The sequence below is a fragment of the Cetorhinus maximus genome, chromosome 22, assembly GCF_964194155.1.
Source record: "Cetorhinus maximus chromosome 22, sCetMax3.hap1.1, whole genome shotgun sequence".
Taxonomy (NCBI): Eukaryota; Metazoa; Chordata; class Chondrichthyes; order Lamniformes; family Cetorhinidae; genus Cetorhinus; species Cetorhinus maximus.
This window is the reverse complement of record NC_135900.1, coordinates 8,417,188-8,441,820: the sequence shown is the minus strand read 5'-3', so window position 1 is coordinate 8,441,820 and position 24,633 is coordinate 8,417,188. Positions and strand designations below refer to the sequence as shown.

At 44.4% G+C, this 24,633-nt stretch overlaps 1 protein-coding gene across 2 annotated transcripts in view; it reads right to left on the bottom strand.

Annotated features, from left to right (window-relative positions):
- The window catches only part of tmtc3 (transmembrane O-mannosyltransferase targeting cadherins 3), an 83,735-nt gene extending 60,115 nt beyond the window's left edge, over positions 1 to 23,620 (bottom strand). Inside the window, exons 1-3 of one of the 2 annotated variants that reach the window (XM_078567747.1) lie at positions 23,482 to 23,620; positions 12,575 to 12,775; positions 2,401 to 2,619 (exon numbers count right to left, since the gene is read on the bottom strand). In XM_078567747.1, the coding sequence (XP_078423873.1) occupies positions 2,401 to 2,619; positions 12,575 to 12,763 (408 nt within the window). In that variant the 5' untranslated portion in view covers positions 12,764 to 12,775; positions 23,482 to 23,620. The remainder of the gene's footprint in view (positions 1 to 2,400; positions 2,620 to 12,574; positions 12,776 to 23,481) is intronic. The other variant, XM_078567749.1, reaches the window with a different exon arrangement.
- Between the last annotated feature and the right edge of the window lie 1,013 nt (positions 23,621 to 24,633).

The window sequence follows — 24,633 nt, the reverse complement described above, 5'->3', positions numbered from 1 at the left end:
CTCCCTAGTTATGTAGCTCGCAAGAACATTGGTCCCCACATGGTTCAGGTGTAGGCCGCCCCAACACTACAGCCCCCACTTTCCCCAGTACTGATGCCAGTGCCCCACGAACTGGGACCCACTTCTCCTACACCAGTCTTGAGCCACGCATTCATCTCTCTAATCTTATTTACCCCATGCCAATTTGCATGTGGCTCAGGTAATAATCCAGAGATTATTACCTTTGAGGTTCTGCTCCTTAGTTTGATGCCTAGCTCATCATACTGACTATGCAGAACCTCTTTCCTAGTTCTACCTGTGTGGTTGGTGCCCACATGGACAACAACAACTGAATCCTCCCCCTCCCACTGCAAGTTCCTCTCCAGCCCTGAGCAGATATCCTGAACCTGGCACCAGGCAGACAACACAGCCGTCTGGACTCTCCCTCTGCTACAGAGAACAGTGTCGATCCCCTTCACTATACTGCCCCCAACTACCACTACATTCCTATTTGCTCCCCCAAACTTGAATGGCTTCTGTATCACAGTCAGCCTGCTCATCCACCTTGCAGACCCCACTTTTGTCCACACAAGTATTGAGCACCTCAAACCTGTTTGATAGTTGCAAAGTCTTAGGCTCCTCCACTCCGGTCTACTTGGTCCCTTTATCTACCTCAGTCACGGTCACATCCTCCTGTCTCTCACTGCTGACCAAAGCAGATGACCCTATTCTAAGAAGTGAGATCAACTTCTGGAACAAAGTGTCCAGGTATTCCACACCTTCCCCCCTCCCTCCCCCCAATCCTTATGTTGTGCAGTGTCTGCAATTCGGCTTCCAGACCAATAATCCTGATCCGGAATTCCTCTAGCTGCTTACACTTTCTGCAGGTGTGCTTGTCCTGGATTGCCTTGGCGTCCAAAAGTTCCAACATTCCACAGCCGCAACATAACACTTGCCCTGCCATTGTTGTGTATACTGTTTAGCTAATTTAGTTAATTAATTACGAATAATTCCTAGGTATATTGAAATTTACAGTGTTTACTAATTGCTAGCACCACCCACAATAAGACTAAAGGTTATACGATTCTTAATTGCACTGGTATGTGCTTTGGAGGTTTATTTTAATTATTTTAACACATAACTGTTTTATTTTATATTTATTTTATCTTTAGTTCGATTTATTTATAGATCTAACTTAACTCCTGTGTCCTAAGCTGGCAATTAACACACTGTCCCTTACACCAAGCACTTGCCGGCCAATCAACTTACTAGCTTCCCGTGAATTCACAGTTGTTTTTTTAAACTCAGTTTCTTTAGCAGCTCAGATGTTCCCGACTGTCTCTGCTCAGCTCCCAGGTAGGAAAGGCCACACTCCGCTCCCAACTGTCTCTGCTCAGCTCCCAGGTAGGAAAGACTGCGCTCTGATCCCTGGGCTCTATTTATGCTGCTCCCGACTGCCTCTGTTCAGCTCCCAGGTAGGAAAGACCATGCTCTGATCCCTGGGCTCTAATTATGCTGCTCCCGACTGCCTCTGTTCAGCTCCCAGGTAGGAAAGTAATTGGGGAGAATAGCATAAGACGCATTTAAGGAGAGACTAGATGAGAAAGAAAGGAAAAGGTAGTAATACTGATAGGGTTAGTTGAAGAGTGGAAAGAGGCTTATGTGGAGCATGAACACTGGCATAGATCAGTGGGGCTGAATGGCCTATATTTGTTCTATAAATTCTGAGTAATTCAATTTAATCTGAAATGATTGTCTGAGACAAAGGCCAAGCTCACTTGTGCCACACAGTGATGAACAGTTGGTATTACATGCAATTATTGCAATAGCCATTGCCACACCACAACAGACCAGACCAGGCTTGTCTATGAATCACCAGCCAAGCAGGTACACTCAAAATGGTGAGTCCAGAAATTCATAGTACTGAAGCCTGGAACAGCCAGCACAGCACAATCGAAGTTGACACTTCTGTGATCCAGTGAGGGTATGACAAGCAGAATCATATCTGGGATTGAGCTGTGGTCCTCTCACTTGAGCCTCCTAACAGCAGAACGTAACCAACATTGGGAGCGCACTCGATAATTACGAATGAGGGCGGCCATCTGGTTGTTCAGCCACATTATAGCCCCGTTCTCCCACTGTACCATCTAAATGATCCTTAAATAATTCTAGGGCTTCTTTCTCAACCAGTGTGCAGGCCCTACGAGTGAAGAAATTGCTAACATCAGTTACTAACTTGGTAACTGAGAGCAAGATGCCTCAACTGGGGCAATGTAGGATGTAACAGGAGCTTTCTTTTTGTTAATAATGTTGACTTAATTTAGGAAAAGAGCTTTGAAGCCCAATTGTCTTTTGCACATCTGACTTCGGTTAAGTTTGCACAAGGCTCACATGCGTTTGCACATCTAAATCTTTACTCACCGCTTCTGTGTGAATTGGATGAACTGCAAAAAGCAGAGATGCAATCAGACTGGACTTCCTGTCCAGGAATAGCTGGCATACTTTGAGATAGATTATGCAGACCACTGCATGCAGGACAAGATTCAAGAGATGATAGAAAGCAGAATTCAGTTCACTGAAAAGGTAGTTTAATCGAAAGGTGAGCACAGTGAGTGGTCGGTAGGATTTGTGGCTCCTTTCCTGCAAAGGAAAAAAAATATTTTAGTTCAGCTTAAAAATCTATGCATGAGTGATACCATATAAAATCATTTTTAATTCTCCATTTACAAATAGCTTTAAAAACAGACAGGGATGTGGAAAAGTATAAACCAATCAAGTCATTCAATTCATAATTCTGAGCTGGCCAAGGTTCAGCTAGTCATCGTTTATTTATATTTGTTTGAATTGCAATTTTAATTTTGCCTACAAATTGTTCTATCTAAACCATTACATCACCAGATGAGCTCCACATGGTTTCTTTGAACGGTGCTGTGGGATATTTTGCGTCCGCCAGCGAGGTCAGACGGTGCCTCAATTTAAGACTCATCTGAAAGACGGCACCTCCAACAGTGCAGCAGTCCCTCAGCACTGCACTGAAGTTCCAGTCTTGATTTTTGTGCTCAAGTCTCTGGCGTGGGACTTCAACCCAGAACCTTCCGATGCATAGGCAAGAATTTTACCATCTCAGCCATAGTTGACACTTATTGTGTACAGGACACATTGTCACTTACTTGTGGTTTAAATACATTAAAAGACACGGGAGGTCCAAGGTTCAAAAGGAATTGTTCTCTTAAGAATACAAAAGCAATCAAGTCTTCTGTTTGTAAAATGCTTAGGGTGCAGTATATTAATTACTATGTAGAGCTTTTGACAGTTTCATTTTAGGAGGGTTCTGAAAGAAGTGGATAAGAGGCAATGTGGGTTCACTAAAATGTTCCCAGGAATGAGGCTTAAAGCTAGGAAGAGAAACTAGAGAATTTAGGGATGGGACCTGATGGAAATCTTCAAGATTTTGAAGTGCTTTATGATAAGGTAAGCAGTGTCAGGTGATGAAGCAGTAAAACATTATTTCCACTGGTTGCAGAGATGGTAATAAAAGGACTCAATATTAAGCTAACAACAAAAGGAATGAGAGGACAGTTTAAAAAAATGTTTCATCACACAATTAGTCATGTTTCAGAACTTCTGTTTTATTTTATTTATTCGTTCATGAGATACAGGCTTTGCTGGCTGGACCAACATTTCCCATCCCTAATTGTCCTCGAGAAGGTGGTGCTGAGCCGTCTTCTTGAACCACTGCAGTCCATGTATTGTAGATATACCTACAGTGCTGTTATGAAGTGATTTCCAGGATTTTGACCTAGCAACAATGAAAGAACAGTGATATAGTTCCAAGTCAGGATGGTGTGTGGCTTGGAGGGGAACTTGCAGGTGGTGGTGTTCCCATGCATTCGCTACCCTTGTCCTTCTAGGTGGTAGAAGTCGTGGGTTTGGAAGGTGCCGTTGAAGGTGCCTTGGTGAATTGCTGCAGTGCAACTTATAGATGGTATACACACTGCTGCCACTGTGCGTTAGTGCTGGCGGGAGTGGATGGGGTGCCAATCAAGGCACTCATCCGGGCAAGTGGAGAGTATTCCATTACACTCTTGACTTGGTGACAGGCTTGAGGGAGTCAGGTGCTGAGTTACTTGCTGCAGAATTCCCAACCTCTGACATGTTCTTGTAGCCACAGTATTTATATGGCTGACTTAGTTCAGTTTCTGGTCAATGGTAACCCCCAGGGTGTTTATAGTGGGAATTCAGCGATGGTAATGCCATTGAATCTCATGGGGAGGTGGTTAGATTCTTTCTTGTTAGATATAGTCTGTGCTTTGCACTTTTGTGGCATGAATGTTACTTGCCAACATTTTTGTGAACATTTTTCCATGAATGTGAGGTAGTACATTTTAGTATGAAGGACAAGAGGTCACTTATTACTTGGAAGGTGCAAGTCTAGGTGGGGTAAAGGAACAAAGGGATCTCGGGCTACAAGTACATTAATCACTTAAAAGCTGTGCCACAGGTTGGCAAGGCCATGAGAAAAGCAAGCCAAGCACCAGGCTTCATTCCTGGAGGGTTAGAATGTAGGCAAGTTATGCTAAACCTGTAACAAACCTTGGTCAGACCACACAGAGTACCATGTGCAGTTCTGGTCACCATATTATAAAAAGGATACAAAGGCACTGGAGGGGGTGCAGAGAAGCTTTGCAAGGATGATACCAGAAATGTACGGATGTACATATCAGGAAAGGATTGACAGACTGGGTGTCCTTTCTCTTGAATAAAGGCAGCTGAGGGGTAAATGAATAAGTCTTTAAAATTAATAAAGGTTTCGATAGAGTGCTACAGAGAGATGGTTCCCTCTTGTGGGGAAGAGTATAACTGCAGGCCATCAATAGAAGATAGTCACTAAAAAATCCCAATAGGGAATTCAGAAGAAACTTCTTTACCCAAAGAATGGTGAGAATGTTGAACTTGCTAAACAAGGAGTGGTTGAAGCAAATAGTATGGATGCATATAAGGGAAAGCTGGTCAAGTAAATGAGGGAGAAGGGAATAAGGGGGTTATGCTGGTAGATTTAGATGAGGAAGATTTGATGAGGCTCAAATGAAGCATGAACACTGACCTGAGCAGGTTGGGCTGAAAAGCCTGTTTCTGTGCCTTATGCTATGTAGTCTTTTGGATAAAACAATAAACCGAGTACCCAGCTGGCCTTTCAAGTGAAAGTAAAAGATCCATGGCACTATTTCGAAGGGCTGTGGAGTTCTCCCCAGTGCCCTAATACCTATCCCTCAATCAACATCACAAATATAGATAATCTGGCCATTAGCACATTGCTACTTGTGGGGACTTGGCGTGTGTAAATTGGCTGCTGTGTTTCTTACATTACAACAGTGACCACACATCAGAAAGTGCTTCATCAGGTGTAATGCCTTTGGGATACCCTGTGTTAGTGAAGGGCACTGTACGTAATTACAAGTCTCTCTTTTGAATATTGGAGGCACGAACTTCAAAGGAGCAAAAATCTATGGAATGTGTTTCACATCAGCACCTCCTGGTCAGGATCCCCATCATATTTTCTACTAATTTATAAAATGCTTTTCAGTCAGCAATGTGCCTTGTTCCTGATTTCTACCTCATTTGTAATAATGGGACAAAGACCACGCTGCTCCAATCAGTGCCCATCTGAAAGCCTGTAGTTTGTAAATGAAAATAGCTATGAAGACAAGCTCCAAGCTAAGAGCCTTAAGGAATATATCACTGAACACCTTCCTCTATACCTTTTCCAAGGGCCCCACTACCCCATACCCACGAGCGTCAGGGACTTACTTGGCTGAGAAGTGGCAAAATACATGTCATTTCACACTATGAAGTTATCTCTACGAAGATCTGGGCTGTCCAAACTAATTTTGCTTAAAATACAAGATCCACTGAAAGGATCTTCCTAGCATAGGTGCATTTAAGGAGAAATTAGATAAATGCATGAGGAAGAAAGGAATAGAATGATACGTTGTAAAGTTGGATGACATGTAGAACACAAACAGAAATTTGACCCAACCAGTCTGTAGGGTGGAAGGAGGCCTGTTTCTGTGCTGCAGCAATTATATACAGAGCGTGATTCTCTCAAAGGAACTGTTTGGATTAAGATACACAATTCCAACAGTGCAGCTCCTTTAAATGTTAAAATACAACCCTGGATTTGCACAGACAATGTTTATGAATTGTAATTTGAGGGTAACTTACCTTTACTTTGCATCAATTAACTTACAAAGGCCTGCTTTACATTGTGGTACAATTGGTTAATAGAAGGAACTGCTTTACGTCACTCACATTCCTTTGCCTACCAGGTTCACAAAGGGTGAATTTATGTATAATTCATCACACCAATATATCACACCTGCTATATCTACACAATTAGAACCGTCATGGCCGAACAAGTTCCAAAGCCCATTTCTTTTTTGTAATGGCTCACCTGCTGATTTAAAACATAGGTGATGGTCAGTGAGACAGAACAACCTGCATTTATGCAGCACCTTCAAAGTAGGAAAACCTCCCGAATTATTTCACAAGCACCCGAGAGAAATCGTGCAACCAAGCCACAGGAGGAAAAATGAAGAGGGGTGAAGCAGGATAGCTGGAAAAGTGGGGAAGGGGCAGAGTCAGAGAAAGGGACAGTTGATGAATGGGGAATGGAGAAAGGAGAGGGGCACAGCTATGCAGAGGGTTTAAACTCAAGTGTGAGGATTTGAATTTGAGGTACTGGGGAGCAGGAGGGCAGTGAGGACAACGGCAGTGAGTAAGCTGGTTATTGGAGGATGGGTCACTAGTCAGCAGTGTGTTGAAGCAAATCAAGTCTGGTGGTGAAAGGGACATGAATAACAGTCAGACAAGGGCAAGGTCAGGGAGGAAATGGGTGATGTATTGGGGAAGATACGTGGTTAGAAACTTAACTCGGGGTCATACAAGACATCAACAGCAGCAAACATTCTGGATCAACACAAGACACTGGCCAGCTTAAGAACACGAAATTGTGCATCAAGGCACGTCAGCCGGTTGAAAAAGTGACAAATAATAGACTTCATCGTTACCATAAGAATGGATGTTACCTCCTTTTCCGAAAAAATCTAAATATTTAAGTACATTTATGGCTTGCTCTTTTTTTTAATATATTCATTTACGGGTATGTGGGTGTTGCTGCCTAGGCCAACATTTAATACCCATCCCTAATTGCCCTCGAGAAGGTGGTGGTGAGCTGCCTTCTTGAACTGCTGCAGTCCATGCGGTGTAGGTACACCCAGTGCTGTTAGGGAGTTCCAGGATTTTGATCCAGCTACAATGAAGGAACGGCAATATATTTCCAAGTCAGGATGGTGTGTGGCTTTGAGGGGAGCTTGCCAGTGGTGGTGTCCCCATCTATCTGCTGCCCTTGTCTTCCAGATGGTAGTGGTTGTGGATTTGGAAGGTCTGAAGGTTCTTGGTGAGTTCCTACAATGCATCTCGCAGGTGGTACACACTGCTGCTGCAACGCGTCGGTGATGGAGGGAGTGAATGTTTGTCGACAGCTTACCAATCAAGCGGGCTGCTTTGTCCTGGATAGTGTTGAGCTTCTTGAGTATTGTTGGAGCTGCACTCATCCAGGCAAATAGAGAGTATTCCAACAACTCCTGACTTGTGCTTTGGAGATGGTGGACAGACTTTAGAGGCTCAGAAAGTGAGTTCCTCACTGCAGGATTCCTCTGATCTGCCCTTGTAGCCACATTATTTATATGGCTGGTCCAGTTCAGTGTTTGGTCAATGGCAACCACCAGGATGTTGGTAGTGGGGGGATTCAGCAATGGCAATGCCATTGAATGTCAAGGAGTGATGGTTAGATTCTCTCTTGTTTGAGATAGTCAATGCCTGGCACGAATATTACTTGCCACTTGTCAGCCCAAGCCTGAGTATTGTCCAGGTCTTGTTGCATTTGATGTGGTCTGCTTCAGTATCTCTAGAGTCACGAATGGTGCTGAGCATTGTGCAATCATCAGCAAACATCCCCACTTCTGACCTTATGATGGAAGGAAGATCTTTGATGAAGCAGTTGAAGGTGGTTGGGCCAAGGACACTACCCTGAGGAACTCCTGCAAGTGCTGCTCTGGAATGGAGATGTTTAACCTCCAACAACCACAACCATCTTCCTTTGTGCTAGGTATGACTCCAACCAGTGGAGAGTTTTTCCCCGATTCCCATTGACTCCAGTTTTGCTAGGGCTCCTTGGTGACAGACTCAGTCAAATGCTGCCTTGATGTCAAGGGCAGTCCCTTCACCTCACCTCTAGGGTTCAGCTCTTTTGTCCATGTTTGAACCAAGGCTGTAATGAGGTCAGGAGCTGAGTAACCCTGGTGGAACCCAAACTAAGCGTTTGCAGGTTATTGCTAAGCAAATGCCGCTTGATAGCACTGTTGATGACCCCTTCCATAACTTCACTGATGATCGAGAGTAGACTGATGGGGTGGTAATTGGCTGGGTTGGATTTTTCCTGCTTTGTGTGTACAGGGCATACGTAGGCAATTTTCCACAGAGCCGGGTAGATGCCAGTGTTGTAGCTGTACTGGAACAGCTTGGCTAGGGGCACAGCAAGTTCTCGAACACAAGTCTTCAGTACTATATCCAGAATATTGTCAGTATCCAGTGCCTTCAGCAGTTTCTTAATATCACATGGCGCGAATTGAATTGGCTGAAGACTGGCATCTATGATGCTGGGGACCTCTGAAGGAGGCCGAGATGTATCATCCACTCAGCACTTCTGGCTGAAGATTCTTGCAAATGCTTATCTTTTGCACTGGTGTGCTGGGCTCATCCATCCTTGGGGATGGGGATATCTGTGGAGCCTTCATGAGCTGTTTTAATTGTCCACCACCATTCAGGGCTGGATGGGGCAGGACTGCAGAGCTTAGATCTGATCTGTTAGTTGTGGGATTATTTAGCTCTGCCTATTGCATGCTGCTCACACTGTAGTTCTCATCTTTCGGTATGCCTGGCGCTGCTCCTGCCATGTCCTCCTGCACTCTTCATTGAACCAGGTTTGATCCTTTGGCTTGATGGTAATGGTAGAGTTACCATATCGGGGGGTATGCCATTACAGATTGTGGTTGAGTACAATTCTGTTGCCAATGATGACCCACAGCACCTCATGGATGCCCAGTCTTGAATTGTTAGCTGTTCAAAATCTATCCTATTTAGCTCAGTGGTAGTGCTACACAACACGGTGGAGGATATCCTTTGTCTCCACAAGGATTGTGCGGTGGTCACTCATCAATACTATAATGGAGAGATGCATCTGCAGCAGGTCGATTGGTTAACTGGGTGCAGCTGTGGAGCCTTTCATTTATTTTTCATTAGTCACTAAACCCTGGCTGAGTAAAGTCTCCTGCCAAGTTTGTACACATACAGTAAAAACAAAACTGAGAGGAAATGTGTTTCAGCAGCTTGTACATATAACTGCAGTGACTGAAAGAATATAACATGCACACTCTTGTCACAAGCCCTGGGCAGATCAGATTAAATTATTCTGCAACACTAAAATCCAGTATTTACTTTGCTTTATAAAAACAATGATGGACGATACATTCCATCTTCACAGATCCTTCACTGCTTGGAGGATCCGTGCCTTACTGAGTGGCGACTTCAACAGGAACGTATCTGGCCAGAAGGAGTGTGATGGAAATCTGAGTAGATGAACAATAACATTTTCATTATCAGACTTAGGAACAGGAGTATCCATTCAGTCTCTCCAATCTGATCTGCCATTCAATTAGATCATGGCAGATATGTACAACAACTCTATTTACCCACCTTCTTCCCATATCCCTTGAAACACAAACAAAAATTTATCAATCTGTCTTGAACACTCAATCATTTATAGCCTTTTGAAGGGAGCTTCTGATAACATGTGTATGTGAAAAAGAGCTTCCTCTTATAGCTCCTAAATAGTTTAGGTCTAATTTTCTACTGTGCCTCCTGCCAGCGCAAGGTGGCCACGCAAACTGGCCGCTGCTACCCGTCTGCGGATGTGCTCTTATCTGCATGTGGAGAAACTAATGATGTTATTTGGAGGAGACAGGGTGCCAGCAAAAACTAGACTGTTATGAACTTCCTTCCAGTGGTTCCACCAGTGATATAACATAAAGCTGCAGCATTTCACCATGAGCATTTTTGCAGGCTTTTTATTAGCCTGTGTCAGCTCTCCAATTGCCTGACAGTTCTCCAAAATTAATGTGGCATGTGAGTAGCCAGTTGATTTCCCAGATTTACATTACTCGAAATTAGCAAAGCACAACTTAAAATAAAAACTGAGCACAACACTGAACGCTTAACAGCGAAACAAGCGAAAGGGAAAAGAATATATATATATATATATAGAAAGAATAACTTATATGATTGAGCACGGGCCCTGCTGCATTTGCCCCCATAAAGATGGCAGCTGCTAAGCAGGGCCTACCATCAGCATGCAACTGTGCATGCACGCACTGGCTGCGAACACAGCCCTAACTGGAAGATTAAACTCTCTTAGGAACACCTACTTCCACTCACGACTCCATCCTACTTCAGCTCATCTGCTGTTGAAACCCTCACCCATGCCTTTATTAGGGCTGGGTTTGACTATTCCAACACACTACACTCCTGGCCGGCCTCCCATCTTCAACCCTCTATAAATTTAAGCTCATCCAAAACTCTGCTGCCCGTCTCCCAGCTTGCATTGTTCCATTCGCCCCAACACCAATGTTCCCTCTAATTTCTGGTTGCTGTGCATAGCCAGCCTGTTGCATTATGTGCTCCCTTTATAAGATTGCCACGTGGCTGCAACAAGGGAACGTTGCTTGTGCGCAGCCTTCTTGTCCCCCGCAAGGCACATTCCTCATTACTGCGCAGCTTACTTGGGACATTGCCCATCATCACTGTGCTTGCTGACTGACATTGGCTCTCTCCCTAAACCTCTACGGCCCTCTTTCTTTCTCCTCCTTTCCGACGCCCCTTAAAACCTACCATTTTGGCCTGGTTTTAGTCACCTGTCCTAATATCTGTGTCAAATTTCTGGTAATGCTTCTGTAAAGAGTTTTGGGTGCTTTAATATGTTAAAAGTGATATTTTAATGCAGTTGTTATAGCTTGTTTCCAAAAATCTGATTTGTACACATTTTGGTGTCTGAATCCCCAAAGGAATCAAGTTAGCTCTTGTCGCAGAGCACAACTCTTAAAACTTCGCAGCTGTCATTGCAAAATCATCACAGGTTTGGTAACTAACCATCCAGGGGCACGTCATAACCTGACCAGGACTTAAAACATTGTGTCTCATAGATTGGGCTGGAGGCTTTGGCTTCAAGTTTTGAATGGGAGCAAATGAGAACTGTTTCCTCATTCACTAAACTTTCACAGGTCATTTCATTTGCTAAAAGTAATTTTTGTTTCTTTGCACACAATCTGAAATGATGGTTAATGGTACCAGCTGCAAAACTAAGACTTGCTGGTGAACAGAACTGCAAAGAGACTTCAATCCCACCGAGTGTGCAACACTTGCAAACCTTTGAACATTTCAGAAGCCACTCCTGATATATAAAGGCCTTTAATAAACACCAAGGCAATGCAATTTGTTTAAATTAACCAGTTTTGAATTAACAGGAGCACACTGTACAAAGTGTTACTGATCTTCAAAGTATTCAAAAACAACTTATATTTATATAGCAGCTTTAACATAGTAAACCCCGCCTCCCCAAAAGTGCTTCATGGGAATATTATAAGACAAATTTTGATATCGAGCCACATGAAATATTAGAATGCATGGTCGAACTCAGCTGAAGGCTTAAGGTTTAATGAGCATCTTAAAGGACGAGAGAGATAGCGAGGCAGAGAGATTTAGGCAGGGAACTCCAGGACTTAAGACTGCTGAACGTGCGACTACCAGTGGTGAAGTGAAGGAAATCAGATGTGCAATAGGCAGGAATTGGAGAGCTTGAGATCAATGAGGGTTGTAGGGCTAGAGGAGATTACAGAGATAGAAAGGTGCAAGTCCATGGAGGGATTTGACCAAAGGATGAGAATTTTAAATTCGTAGCATTTCCAGAAAAAGAGCCAATGTAGTTCAGTGAACACAGGGTGGTAGGGGAAGGAGTGGCGGTGTGAATTAGCCGAGTATTGGATCCGAGTTTACGGAGTGGTTGGATGGTTAGGAAAATATTGGAATAATCAAGTATAGAGGTAACAAAAGTATGCATGAAATCCTATAAATCGTTTTGTATGTGTTATACTTTATAGGATTTCTACTTGATTTTGAGAAGAGTAGGAGCTGAAGTTCCCCAATGGCCCCTCAAACCTGTTCCACCATTCAATAAGATCAAGGCTGATCTTCCACCTCAACTCCGCTTTCCTGCCCTTTCCCATATCCCTCCATTCTATGAAGAACTGAGATCTGAATATGGTAATGATAAAATGTTGACCAGGTATCTGTTTAAGATAGTTTAACACCTATATTGTTGAAGTCAGTTAAAATCGACTTTAAAAACTTTGAAAAATAAGTAGGCGTATTCACAAAGTAAAAAATTCTTGTGGTTGAGATCAGATAGTCAGAGAAGTGGCGTTACCTCTGTCATAGGAGTTCCCCAGAAGTCATTGCAGAAAAGGTTCTTCAATGGTGTAGAAGGATGCAGGTCTTTGTTGTCCAGAATGGCAGAAACATCGTCAAAGACGAATCCACAAGAAGTGCTGTTCCAGTAACACACGGCCACCACCCCAGTCAACAAAACGATCTCCTTCCAACTCACCTCAGCCATTCTCACGGGCTGCTGCAAAAAATGAAAACAGCATTTTAAAAATATTTCTGCTTCCACCTCCTCTATGAAAAAGTAAGCAGAACGTATAATATAAAGCTTTGATATTTTTGATTCTGGTTCAACCAGAAGCTTAACTGGACCAGCCACATAAACACTGTGGCTGCAAGAGAGTCAGGAGCTGGGAATTCTGCGGTAAGTAACCCACCTCCTGACTCCCAAAAGCCTGCCCACCATCTGAAAGGCTGCAGTCAGAAGTTACCCTCCACCTGCCTAGAAACGTGCAGCTCAAACAACACTCAAGAAGCTTCACATCATCCAGGATAAAGCAGCCCACTCGATTGGCACCCAATCCACCATCTTCAACATTCACTCACTCCACCACCGATGCCATGAATACCACCTACAACCAACTTGGCTCCTTCAACAGCACCTTCCAAACCCCTGACCTCTACCACCTAGAAGGACAAGTGCAGCAGATGCATGGAACAGCATCTCCAAGTTTCCCCAGCCAAACCACACATTATTCTGGCCTGGAACAATATTGCCATTCCTTCACTGTTGCTGTGTCAAAATACTGAAATACTTTCCTAATAGCAATTGTGGATATGCCTACAGAACAAGGACTGCAGCAGTTCAAGGAGGTGATTCACCACCACTTTCTCAAGGGCAATTAGGGATGGGCCATAAATGCTGGACTAGCTAGCAATTCCCGCAACCCATGAACAGATAAACAAAAGTATATATTTCTTCTCAATCTATACTGAACTGATCATCCCACAATTTTTATACAATTTTGATCTGTGCAGAAAAGGGCTATCAAAAATCACCACAAGCTGCCACAAGACGATGGGCAAGAGGCTCCCTTGTCGTTCTGAAATGGAAGCAATAATTTAAAGCAAGTCTGCACAACACTCTGCTCGTCCTTCGTGAAGGGACTTGGTTTCCTTGGTAATTCCCTACCTTGTATACACAATGCATATTTACATTACTCAGGATTAAATATGACCTCATGAATGTATGCTTGAACCCCTCGAAAGTATTTGTGTAGAAGGTGCTAATCTATGGAGATTTTCTGGAAATTCCTTATACTTCATACGGTTAAATATTTACATATTGTACAATATCACTTGGCACACATTACTGCACAGAACAATATACCTTCAGAGATTAGCTCCAGGTGCACAGCGTGCCTTCAGAAATCACAAGAGCTGGCAGGACAATAAACCAGTCACTCAAACTAAAATGAAACAATTATATAGGTCAGCTTGTTCAGAGTTCACTTGAAATGTTTTCTTAAAAATATTTACTGTCTGGCTTCAGCTGCAGGGATGGGATTACAACCAGGAGGAGAGAGAGAATCATCCTGCATGCTCATTCCCAAATGAATGGTCACTCACCAATAACAGACATTCAAATGGAAAGAGGCAAGCATTGGATTGACTGCACATTCTGTCAGCATCTGCGTGTGGGCTTCCTTCTGTGTGCATCTCATTGTTGGTCCCGAATACTTGCATTAAGCAAAGAGGAAAAGCTGTCCCACGTGAGTCTCCCCAGTTACATGTGTCAAAGGGGCCTATTGAGGGTAGTATCATAGGCCCAATCATCTTCAGTTGCTTCATCTTAAGGTCAGAAGTGGGGATGTTCACTGATGATTGCACAATGTTCAGCACCATTCACAGCTCCTCAGATACTGAAGCAGTCCATGTCCAAATGCAGCAAGACCTGGGCAATATCCAGGCTTGGGTTGACGAGTGGCAAGTAACATTCGCACCACACAAGTGTCAGGCAATGGCCATCTCCAAAAAGAGAGAATCCAACCATTGCCCCTTGATGTTCAATGTTATTATCCCGTACTATCAACATCCTGGGGGTTACCATTGACCAGAAGCTGAACTGGACCAGCCAGACAAATACTGTGGCTACAAGAGCAGGTCAGAGGCAAGGAACCCAGCGACGAGTAACTCACCTCCTGATTCCCCAAAGCATGTCCACCATCTACAAGGCACAAGTCAGGAGTGTGATGGAATACTCCCCACTTGCCTAGGCGAATGCAGCTCCCACAACACTCAAGAAGCTTGATACCATCCAGGACAAAGCAGCCCACTTGATAAGCACCACATCCACAAACATTCACTCCCTCCACCACCTATGCAGCAGTGTGTAACATCTACAAGTTGCACTGCAGGAATTCACCAAGGCTCCTTAGACACCACCTTCCAAACCCACAACCACTACCATCTAGAAGAACAAGGGCAGCAGATGGATGGGAACACCACCAACTGGAAGTTCCCCTCCAAGTCACTCACCATCCTGGCTTGGAAATGTGTCACCGTTCCTTCACTGTGTCGGGGTCAAAATCCTGGAACTCCCTTCCTAACAGCACTGTGGGTGTACCTACACCACATGGACTGTGGCAGTTCAAGAAGGCAGCTCACTACCACCTTCTCAAGGGCAACTAGGGATGGGCAATAAATGCTGGCCCAGCCAGTGAAGCCTACTTCCTGTGAATGAATTAAAAAAAATTCAAGCTCAAGTCCTGATAAGTCTGGTTGATCTATCAATGGGCTAGAATCGCCCTCATTCTGGACAAAGGATAGAGGATGGTGGGGTTCCTTGGGCAAGTGATTTGATTTAATCTAATCAGAGGAATAGACAAAGGGCAGATCACATTTTTTCATGGGATGTGGACGTCACTGGCAAGGCCAGCATTTGGTACCCAGCCCTAAAAACATACTTGACCTCATCCTCACCAACCTGCCTGCCGCAGATGCATCTGTCTATGACAGTATTGGTAGTAGCGACCATCGCACAGTCGTTGTGGAGACAAAGTCCCACCTTCACATTGAGGATACCCTCCATCGTGTTGTGTGGCATTATCACTGTGCTAAACGGGATAGATTTCAAACAGATCTAACAAATCAAGGCTGGGCATCCATAAGGCACTGTGGGCCATCAGCAGCAGCAGAATTGTACTCGAACACAAACACAATCTGTAACCTCATGGCCTGGCATATCCCTCACTCTACCATTACCATCAAGCCAGGGGATCAACCCTGGTTCAATGAAGAGTGCAGGAGGGCATGCCAGGAGCAGCGCCAGGCATACCTAAAAATGAGATGTCAACCTGGTGAAGCTATAACACAGGACTGTGTGCCAAACAGCATAAGTAGCAAGTGATAGGCATGGCTAAGCGATCCAACAACCAAAAGATTAGAGCTAAACTCTGCAGTCCTGCCACATCCAGTCGTGAACGGTGGTGGACAATTTAACAACTCAATGGAGGAGGTGGCTCCACAAATATCCCCATCCTCAATGATGGAGAAGCCCAGCACATCAGTGCAAAAGATAAGGCTGAAGCATTTGCTACAATCTTCAGCCACAAGTGCTGAGTGGATGATCCATCTCAGCATCCTCCAGAGGTCCCCAACATTACAGATGCCTTCTTCAGCCAATTAGATTCACTCCACGCAATATCAAGAAATGGTTGAAGGCACTGGATACTGCAAAGGCTATGGGCCCTGACAATATTACGGCAATAGTATTGAAGACCTGTGCTGCAGAGCTTGCCGCACCCCTGGTCAAGCTGTTCCAGTAAAGCTACAACACTGGAATCTGCCTGGCTATGTGGAAAATTGCCCAGGTATGTCCTAAACAGAAAAAGCAGCACAAATCCAACCTGGCCAATTACCACCTCATCAGTCTACTCTCCATCATCAGTAAAGTAATGGAAAGGGTCAACAACAGTGCTATCAAGAGGCACATGCTTAGCAATAACCTGCTCATCGATGCCCAATTTGTGTTCCGCCAGGGCCACTCAGCTCCTGACCTCGTTACAGCCTTGATTCAAACATGGATAAAAGAGCTGAACTCCAGAGGTGAGGTGAGAGTTACTGCCCTTGACATCAAGCCTGCATTTGACAGAGTGTGGCATCAAGGAGCCCTAGCAAAACTAGAGTCAATGGGAATCAGGGGGAAAATTCTCTGCTGGTTGGAGTCATATCTAGCACAAAGGAAGATGGTTGTGGTTGTTGGAGGTCAGTCATCTCAGCTCCTGGACATTGCTGCCGGAATTCCTCAGGGTAGTGTCCTGGGCCCAACCATCTTCAGCTGCTTCACCAATGACCTTCCTTCCATCTTGGGGGTGTTCGCTGATGTTCAGCACCATTCGTGACTCCTCAGATACTGAAGCAGTCCTTGTCCAAATGCAGCAAGACTGGGACAATATCCAGGCTTGGGCTAACAACTGGCAAGTAACTTTAGCGCAACACAAGTGTCAGGCAATGACCATCTCCAACAAGAGAGAATCCAACCATCGCCCCTTGAGTGCAGCTGCCACAACACTCAAGAAGCTTGACACCATCCAGGACAAAGCAGCCTGCTTGATTGGCACCACATCCACAAACATTCACTCCCTCCACCACCGACGCACAGTAGCAGCAGTGTGTGTACCATCTACAAGATGAACTGCAGGAATTCACCAAGACTTCTTCGACAGTACCTTCCAAACCCACGGCCACTACCATCTAGACAGACAAGGGCAGCAGATATATGGGAACACCACCACCTAGAAGTTCCCCTCCAAGTCACTTACCATCCTGACTTGGAAATATATCGCTGTTCATTCACTGTCGCTGGGTCAAAATCCTGGAACTCCCTTCCTAACTGCACTCTGGGTGTACCTACACCACATTGACTGCAGCGGTTCAAGAGGGCAGCTCACCACCACCTTCCCAAGGGCAATTAGGGAAAGGAATTAAATGTTGGCCCAGCCAACAAAGCCCACCCTATGAATGAATAAAAACAAATGCCCTTGAACTGAGGGACTTGCTAGGCCAACTACTAGGGCAGTTAAGAGTTAGCCACATTGCTGTGGAAATGGAATCATGTGTAGGCCAGACCAGGTAAGGATGGCAGATTTCCTTCCCTAAAGGGCAGTAATGAACCAGATGGGTTTTTACATTACCTGATGATAGTTTCTTGGTCAGCATTTCTATTCCAGATTTATTAATTGAATTTAAATTCATGCTGCCATGGTGGGATTTGAAGCCATGTCCCCAGAACATTACCGTGGGCCTCTGGATTTCTAGTCCAGTGACATTCCCATTGCACCCCTGCCTCCCTGGTTATCTTCACATTGCTGTTTGTGGGACCTGGCTGTGCGCAAATTGGCTGCCACATTTCCTACAACAGTGCTGCATGTCATAAGAACTTCACTGGCTGTGAAGTGCTTTGGGACACCCTGAGGTTGTGAACGGTGCCATACAAATGTGATTTCTTTCTTTTTGATTTCACAGAAAATTCTACTGTTCCATAATATACAGGGAAAGCAATTTCCTTTCTGCTCATGTTGCTGGATTGACATTATCTGGACCATTTCAGTATTCAGCATTCTGCAAGTGAGTTTACAATTGTCAGGGTTCAAACTCAGAGATGCACTAGGGCTATGCAATAGAGTAACCAGAGTGCCGTATAAGTAAAGGCCCACTGACTGACAATAAGCTTACAGAAATCGTATTCCCTATCACAGAATTGTTACAGTGCAGGAGGGGGCCATTTTGCTCATCATGTCTGCACCAGCTCAGTGAATGAGCAACTCATCCAGTACTACTTCTCTCCGTAACCCTCCATGTTCTTCCTTTTCAGATAACAGTCTAATTCCCTTTTGAATGCTTCAATTGAACCTGCCTCCACCACACTCTCGGGTAATGCATTAAAACCCAAACCACTCACTGCGTAAAAAGTTTCTTATATCCCTTTTGCTCCTTTTACTAACTATTTTAAATCTGTGCCCTCTCGTTCTTGATCCTTTCATGAATGGGAACAGTCCTTCCCTATCCACTCTGTCCTGACCCCTCATGATTTTGAATACCTCTACCAAATCCCTCCTCGAAGCCTTCTTTCCTCTAAGGAAAACAGTCCTAACTTCTCCCATCTATCTTCATAACTGAATTTCCTCATCCCTGGAACCATTCTCAAGAATCTTCTAAAGTCATAGTTTTAGCAAAATTCTACCATCAATTTGGCATTTCATTAAAAATTAATGAAGAATATACACTTGGCTGCCCTGTCAACATCAGCATTTTCGAAGTGTGCGCAGGCACTGATCAGTTCACAACTACTATAGTCCTCCTTTGGCAATCTGACTCTTTTCCTCAGATTTCTGCGTTGTAACAATTCTGTGATTCTGCGAATTTAAATGAACATCAATCTCCAATAGCGTTTCTAACATTAAATCAAGACTAACTCACTGAGGTTCCTGGCTATAACTGTCCATGCAAACACAACTTAGTCTCAACAGGCAATTCTAGATTTAGTGATGCGTAATGAGGCAAATTTGATAAGGAAGCTTAAGGTGAAGGAATCCTTAGGAGGAAGTGACCATAATATGATAGAATTTACCCTGCAATTTGAGAGGAAAAAGCTGGAATCAGATGTAACGGTATTACAGTTGAATAAAGGCAACTACAGAGGCATGAGGGAGGAGCCGGCCAGAATTGACTGGGAGATGAGCCTAGCAGGAAAGACAGTGGAACAGCAATGGCAGGAGTTTCTGGGAGTAACTTGGGAGACACAGCAAATATTCATCCCTAGGAAGAAGAAGCATACTAAAGGGAGAACGAGGCAACCATGGCGGACAAGGGAAGTCAGGGACAGCATAAAAGCTAAAGAGAAAGTATACAATGTGGCAAAGAGCAGTGGGAAACCAGGGGATTGGGAAGCCTACAAAGACCAACAGAGGACAACTAAAAAAGAAATAAGGAGGGAGAAGATTAAATATGAGGGTAAACTAGCCAGTAATATAAAAGAAGATTGCAAGAGCTTTTTAGATATATAAAGGGTAAGAGAGAGGCAAAAGTGGACATTGGACCGCTGGAAAATGATGCTAGAGAAGTAGTAGTGGAGAACAAAGAAATGGCGGAGGAATTGAATAGGTACTTTGCGTCAGTCTTCACGGTGGAAGACACGAGTAACATCCCCAAAGTTCAAGAGAGTCGGGGGGCAGAAGTAAGTATGGTGGTCATTACCAAGAAGGTGCTAGAAAAACTGAAAGGCCTGAAGGTGGATAAATCACCTGGACCAGATGGATTACACCCCAGAGTTCTGAAGGAGATAGCTGAAGAGATAGTGGAGGCGTTAGTGGTGATCTTTCAAGAATCACTCGAGTCAGGGAGGGTCCCAGAGGACTGGAAAATCGCTAATGTAACATCCCTGTTTAAGAAGGGAGTGAGGCAAAAGACGGGAAATTACAGGCTGATTAGCCTGACCTCGGTCGTTGGTAAGACGTTAGAGTCCATTATTAAGGATGAGATATCAGAATACTTGGAAGTGCATGATAAAATAGGGCAAAGTCAGCATGGTTTCATCAAGGGGAGGTCATACCTGATAAATCTGTTAGAATTCTTTGAGGAGGTAACGAGTAGGTTAGACAAGGAAGAGCCAATGGATGTTATCTACTTGGACTTCCAGGAGGCCTTTGATAAGGTGCCGCACAGGAGGCTGCTCAGTAAGATAAGAGCCCATGGTGTTAGAGGCAAGGTACTAGCATGGATAGAAGATTGGCTGTCTGGCAGGAGGCAGAGAGTGGGGATAAGGGGGTCCTTCTCAGGATGGCAGCCGGTGACTCGTGGAGTTCCGCAGAGGTCAGTGTTGGGACCACAACTTTTCACTTTATACATTAATGATCTAGATGAAGGAACTGAGGGCATCCTAGCTAAGTTTGTAGATGATACAAAGATAGTTGGAAGGACAGGTAGTATTGAGGAGGCGGGGAGGCTGCAGAAGGATTTGGACAGGTTAGGAGAATGGGCAAAGAAGTGGCAGATGGAATACAACATGGGGAAGTGTGAGGTCATGCACTTTGGTAGGAAGAAGAGGCATAGACTATTTTCTAAATGGGGAGAGAATTCAGAAATCTGGAGTGCAAAGGGACTTGGGAGTCCTAGTCCAGGATTCTCTTAAGGTTAACTTGCAGGTTGACATGGTAGTTAGGAAGGCAAATGCAATGTTGGCATTTATTTCGAGAGGACTAGAATATAAAAGCAGGGATGTGCTGCTGAGGCTTTATAAGGCTTTGGTCAGACCACATTTAGAATATTGTGAGCAATTTTGGGCCCCGTATCTCAGGAAGGATCTGCTGGCCCTGGAGAGGGTCCAGAGGAGGTTCACGAGAATGATCCCAGGAATGCAAGGCTTAACATATGAGGAACATTTGAGGACTCTGGGTCTATACTCAATGGAGTTTAGAAGGATGAGGGGGGATCTGATTGAAACTTACAGAATACTGAAAGGCCTGGATAGAGTGGGCTTGGGGAAGATGTTTCCATTAGAAGGAGCGACTAGGACCCGAGGGCACAGCCTCAGAGTAAAGGGAAGACCTTTTAGAACAGAGATGAGAAGAAACTTCTTTACCCAAAGAGTGGTGAATCTATGGAATTCATTGCCACAGAAGGCTGTGGAGGCCAGGTCATTGAGCGTATTTAAGACCGAGATAGATAGGTTCTTGATTGTTAAGGGGATCAAAGGTTACGGGGAGAAGGCAGGAGAATGGGGTTGAGAAACCTATCAGCCATGATTGAATGGCAGAGCAGACTCGATGGGCCGAATGGCCTAATTTCTGCTCCTCTGTCTTACGGTCTAACTCACTGATGACATATCCACCTGGACACCAGCCAGTCAGGGATATCTCTAAGTGTTCTAAAGAAAAGGGCAGACAGTCAACTCCAGGACTTCTTTCACATTGTACATGGTCTCCAGTCCCAGAATGTGAACATCTGACCTGACATAACAAGTCAGGCACAGGTGAAGAAGCAACAATCCACTAACAAGCAATAGAGACAGCTTGTCACCTCTCGTGCTTTAGGTGCTCAGATTGTCTGCACATCCGTGGACTCAAATATGCACAAAAATAAGAAAGGCTTGTAGTTGAATTTTATAGAATTTTCCAGCATAGAAATAGGCCATTTGGCCCAATAATTCTAACCCAATGTTTATGCTCCAAACGAGCTTCCTCCTGGTGCCTTTTTCAACCCAGCCAAGCATAGTCATAAGAAAGAAAGAAAGAAAGAAAGTCACATGTCATTCTGACTTGGAAATATATCACCGTTCCTTCACTGTCACTGGGTCCAAATCCTGGAACTCCCTCCCTAACAGCACTGTGGGTGTACCTACACCACATGGGCTTCAGCAGTTCAAGGCAGTGGCTCACCACCGCCTTAAGGGCAATTAGGGCTGGACAATAAATGCTGGCCTAGCCAGCAATGCCCAAATCCTGTGAAAGAATTTTTTTTTAAAATCCTGCAAATATGTCGTCCAATCCTATCAAAAAGAAGGATTCTGGGCAGCTGTGTAGAGGACATCACAGGTGGATGCTGCAATCCAAGAATACTAACTTTGAAGTTCCCAAAGGGAAAGGAACAGTTCCAGGTAGAGGACCATCAAACATGTCTGAAACATTTACCACTAAGTGGCTATGCAGGTTAGAAGAGCAGCTGAAGTGTCACCTCCAGTACCGGCATGTCCTATTCTGATCTTCAAACTAATGTGTGTTTTAAAACTGGACACAAAAGGCTGAAAAGATGGCTGCCTGGTGGGGGTCACCTGACTTCATTTGTGGATTGAAACCACTCCTTCGTCTCATGAGGAAAGAAAAGGAACATTCCTGACCAAATTAAATCAATGCCCTTTCCTGAAACCAATCCAAAAGGGTTATCAAATTGAATGCAAAAACAGAATTACCTGGAAAAACCCAGCAGGTCTGGTAGCATCGGCGGAGAAGAAATCAGTTAATGTTTCGAGCCTTCATGGCTCTTCCAGGTAATTCTGTTTTTGTTTTGGATTTCCAGCATCCGCAGTAGCTTTTAGCTTTTTGTTTTTATCAAATTGAATGGGTCATTCAAACACAAAGGCACTGTCTGAAACCCTCAAGGTGTTAAACCACACAGGATGTTAGAATCAATATGCAACACAACTCTCGTGTTTTAGATTCCCCAACCAGCAGAAACAATCTCTGTGTCTACCCCATCAAGCCCCTTCAAAATCTTGTATATATCAATGAGATATCCTCTAAACGCCAGAGAATATAAACCCAATTTACTCAACCTCTCATCAAAGGACAACCCCCTGATCCTAAGGACCAATCTAGTGAACTTTTGCTATTCTGCCTCCAAAGCAAGTATATAAATACAGAGACCAAAACTGCACACACTACTCCAGATGGCCCAGCAAGCCACTCAGTTGTAGCAAAACTGCTACAATCTTTATCGCATGGACTGTAATGATCCACTCATTCTTCTAAACTCCAGGAAACATAGGTCTAATCTACTCAATCTCTTCACATAGGACAATATCTGGCAGATTAATACCAGATTTGTATCAGGTGCTTTGAGGTTTTACTTTCTGGGCTCACAGTCCAGTCCAGTCCAGGGTGACCAACTGTCCCCCATTTTAACTGATTGCTCTGTGCTCCTTAAGGAATGCATGTTGTCCCTTATTTTTAGGGTAGCCTGTGAGAGACTTACGGTCACCAGCATTTGCCTCCCCTTGGCTAGTGCTCCTCATTTTATTTCGTAAAAGCTGGTGCCCCTGGTCTCTCTCAAACCTCCTCAGTCTTCTCCTGCTGCCCCTCTGTCCCCTAGATACCCCCCTTCATTGGGCCCCCTCCTTCTTCATTCCCCAGACCCCAAGTGTTGCCTCAACTCCTATTGTCTTGTTTCCCCTACCTCGGCGGCGCTCCCTCTGGCTCAAAGATTCCGCCCGCCGTGCGCTAAATTCCCGTCTCAGCACGGCGGCATCTCCAGGCAGCTGTCCAACTCCCGCCCGCCTGCCCTTCCGGTCCGATCGCAACCGGCTCCCGCCTCCACATCCGGTCCGTCCGCAACCAGATCCCGCCTCTATATCCGGTCTGTCCCTCATTTCCCGCCGCTCGTAGGGGTCGGGCAGCAACCGCCGCTGCGGGCGGAGTGTCCGAGCTACAGACTGTCCCCCCCCTCTCTCTCTCTCTCTGTCTGTCCAAACCAACCCGGCTGCACATTTCCTCCACGAACCAGCACAAAAGCTCCACAATTTGCAAACAATCACTGCAAATCGGGAATAGCCACTAACTTTTTTTTTTAAAAAGTGAAATAAAACCCATGTAACTCTGAAATAAAAAACTGATGACCAGAAACCCTTGAAAATCTGAAATTGCTTAGAAACATACAGCCACTGGCCAATAGGACTAAGAGAAGAAAATAAGATTAAGGACTGCAATACACCAGAGTTTTAAGTGTTTGTTCGATCTTCACACTAGAGAAATAGGAATCAGAAAATTGGGGGAGATGTAATGTGTTATATTGGGTGGTTTATGGGTTAATTCGAATTATAACATCACAGGAAGTGATGTAATATCACATGACTCACTTTCATTCACTGGAAGATGTGTTCCAATAAAGCTTGTGTTTTGCTTACCTCTGCTGACTTATTACATATTTTGCATTAGTCAAACAAGATCAAGAATATTTCATGGTGGCAAGGCTTGAAAAAATAGTTATGGAGAAGTCTATACCATTGCCGGAAATCTTTGAGAAGGTTGCAGGTCTCAACCAAGCAGAAGCATGGCCAAGATGGTATCGGCGATTTGCTAGATATCGCACTGCGTCAGGTCTCACTGCAAAGACTAGCAGTGAGCAGGTCAGTACGCTGTTATATGCAATGGGTGACTGTGCGGATGATATCCTTGTCAGGCAGGGTATCGATGAGGAAAAAGCCACATATGAGGAAGTAATCAAAGCACTTGATACATACTTCAATCTGAGAAAGAATATTATTGCTGAGCGGGCTAAATTTAACAAACGTACCCAACGTCATGGGGAAAGTGTTGATGCATTCATAAA